The sequence below is a fragment of the Symsagittifera roscoffensis genome, chromosome 2 (assembly GCF_963678635.1).
Source record: "Symsagittifera roscoffensis chromosome 2, txSymRosc1.1, whole genome shotgun sequence".
Lineage (NCBI taxonomy): Eukaryota > Metazoa > Xenacoelomorpha > Acoela > Convolutidae > Symsagittifera > Symsagittifera roscoffensis.
Window position 1 is genome coordinate 57999675 of NC_087063.1, and position 3049 is coordinate 58002723.

General features: G+C 50.2%; 1 protein-coding gene across 1 annotated transcript; it reads left to right on the top strand.

Moving 5' to 3' along the window:
- Nucleotides 1-324: 324 nt before the first annotated feature.
- LOC134839886 (uncharacterized) lies at nt 325-1434 on the top strand. The gene is made up of 2 exons (XM_063855514.1): nt 325-927; nt 1018-1434. Exons 1-2 carry the CDS (start codon nt 325-327, stop codon nt 1432-1434), a joined length of 1020 nt encoding a protein of 339 aa, XP_063711584.1.
- Nucleotides 1435-3049: the final 1615 nt, after the last annotated feature.

Genomic DNA, 3049 nt, shown 5'->3' on the forward strand with positions numbered 1-3049 from the left:
AAGGGTGAAGAGGAACCACAAGTCACGACATTGAGAAGAAATGAGGCGGATGGTAGCCAGGACTCCTCGAAAGAAAGGAAACCTGATGGAAAAGAATTCGTGCAGTCATTGATTGAGAGGATCCCTGAGGACATTCTTGAGCGGACTTTGGTTAGGAAGAAGAAGGTAGCATTCAAGTAGGAGGCTGAACACCTCGGACTGAGTCAAGAGTCCGGGGAGTGGGACAATGCAAAGGAAGATGCTGAAGAAGAAAAATTGTCCGGGGAGTGTGAAGAATGGGATGAAGACTCAGAGAAAAGCAGCGATGACCAAGGTAGTCTATGCATGATACTGGCAGAAGAGAAGATGAGGCACCGAGATAGGGAACTACAAACGGATCCCTCCTCCGGATCGTACAATTTGGATCAGCAGGAGGTGTGCGGAGGTGAAGAACTTGAAAGAATTGCAGTATCAAGGAAACTGTTCAGGGAGCTATCATGCAACTCGAATGTCAGAACAAACGTGGTACCAGAAGATGACAGGAAGGTCCTGAGGAGGATAGTCTGCGTCAAACTGAAAGATGACATCCAAAGTCTAGGAGAAATGAACAGTCAAAAAATGGCACTGAAGGAACAGGTCAAGGCGAGATATAGGCTATCGGATCTGATACGTGCCCAAAAGAATGACAGAATGACAAGCAACCTCTCCAAATGGATCCGGACGGGGACCGAGGCGAAAAGGGAAAGGGGACCTGGAAGAAGGAAGCTACAAGTTCTTGAGCCAGTTCTAGGTTTGCTCTATCACACAGCTGATGGGGTGGTAGCATGCAGGAGAAAGGATGAGGAGAAGATACTACACAAGCATATCCTCATCATACTACCACAGTTGTACCAGGCAGAGGTGATATTCAGATTGCACGACCAAATGGGGCATCAGGGGATAGATAAAGTACAACAGAGAATACTACACTGGTTTGATTGACCGGGATTAAGAAAGGCCTGCGAGAGATGGGTGAACGCATGTCTGGCATGTCTACAGGTGAAAGACCCACGGAAGATGAAGTTACCACTCAAGCCCGTTGAGAGCTCGGAATTCAACGAGGTTGTGCAGATAGACCATCAGAAGATCTGCATGACAGAGTCGGGGTATAACCAGATACTGGTCATAATAGACCACTTTTCAAAGTTGGCGGAAGCGGTGCCCTATCAAACAGCCTCAGCGGAGGAGACTTTTGACCACTTGATAACACATTGGAAATCACGATATGGTTGTCCGATGACATTTCAGTCGAACAACGGGAAGGCCTTTGTGGGTGACCTGACAAAAAAATTGATGAAGAGGTCTTACATTGCTCAAGCGCACTCAACGACTTACCATCCTCAGACTAACGGGTTAGTGGAGAGACAGAACAGAACGTTGGTGAACATGCCGATGGTATATGGTCGAGATGCATGACAGACTGGGATAAGTATCTGCCGCAAGTGGTCGGGGCATACAACAGCACGCAACACAGCACGACAAGGTGGGAACATCTGGAGATTGTGACAATGGCAGATCGCTTTTGGAAATCTATGCCTGCAGTGCTCAAGAGACCTACGCTCGGTGAGCTATACAAACGCTTGAGGGATCTGGACTACACCCAAGTCGATGAGAGGATGGCAGTCATGTTGAACGTCATCCTGCAGTTAGAGGGGCAGGGTGAATGCAGGGAGTCAGCGACAGAAGCTGTTTGATGGTTGACTACACGATAGAGGGGATATCCAATCGAGAGCAGACCAGATGTTTGTTCTGGTATGTGGATGGAGGCGTGAGGGGAATCGACTTGGCGAGAATTCCTGGCTTGAGCAACAACATGGAATACGGCGCGGTAGAGTTCCCACAACCAACCAGGCCACCGGCAAGATCTGAGGGCCAGTCTACGAGTAAGCCACCGTCTATGATGCGGTCACAACAGACGGAGGAAGAATATCTGGACCTCAGTTACCTAAAGATGGAACTGGAGAGGGCGTTGACGGAGAGAAACAAGGCGAATTTTGACTGGGATGGTGCGAAGCTCGAGAGGGACCAGGCGCACCTGGAAAGAGATCAAGCGGTCCTCGAGAGGGATCCAGCGAGGCGTGATCTTAGTATGATAAGGGCAGAGTACCAACAAGAGCAGAAGGTAAGCGAGAATGAGGCGAACTGTGAGCAGTTGAAGTCTAAAATTGAAAAGATCCAGCGGCGACAACGTCGAGGAACCAAGACCACAGAACGAGCAGCTGTAGGGTCAAGGCCAAAGTCGCGGATGGAGGTGGAAGAAGTTCCTAGGTCCAGTGGGCGATTCAGCTTGGACCGAGCGGCTCAGGAGCACACCAACGAGGGACTGGAAGTGTGGATACAACCCGAGCTGGTGTCCTCCGTGTGTGGTTTGGAAGCGCAACCAATACGCCGACTGATGGAGGTAGCACTGCAAGCACTGCCAAGTTAGCGGGAGTTCATCACGTCTCAAGGAACTACACGATAGGCTGCAGTTGGGAACCCGTGACGACTCAACAAGAGTGGAGCGACCCCCTGTTTGGAGAGACCAACCAGTCAGGAGCGTGGTGATCGCAAGCTACAAAAAGAATTCAGACGGAAGATATTACCGACACAACCGTATGGATTGGACCACGGCACAGCGGGCGAGAAGGGTTTGTTTCCACGACGCGTCATGGGCCGAGTACTACGCACAGCCCAGAACACCGGAGGGTGCGGTCTTAATCATAGGGGACAGCCTGATACGAGTGCTGACCCGGATCCAGTCGCATTGGCAGACTGGAGTCTTGAGCTTTTCTGGAGCCGCAACACCTCAGATGTTGGCATCACTTGAGATGTTAGACATGTTGAAAGTGTACACTGTGACTCTGATGATGGGAACCAATGACGTGTCCAGAAGTGAATCGAGGAAGGTAATTAGGCTACATGCGAAGATGAGCTGCATCCTTGAGGTGTTGAGGATTCAGATGGATCCTGCCATACACACGATTTGCACCGTCCCTTATAACATGAAAGCCGATCAGCATGCGATGAAAATGAGCGAGAAGGTGGGAAA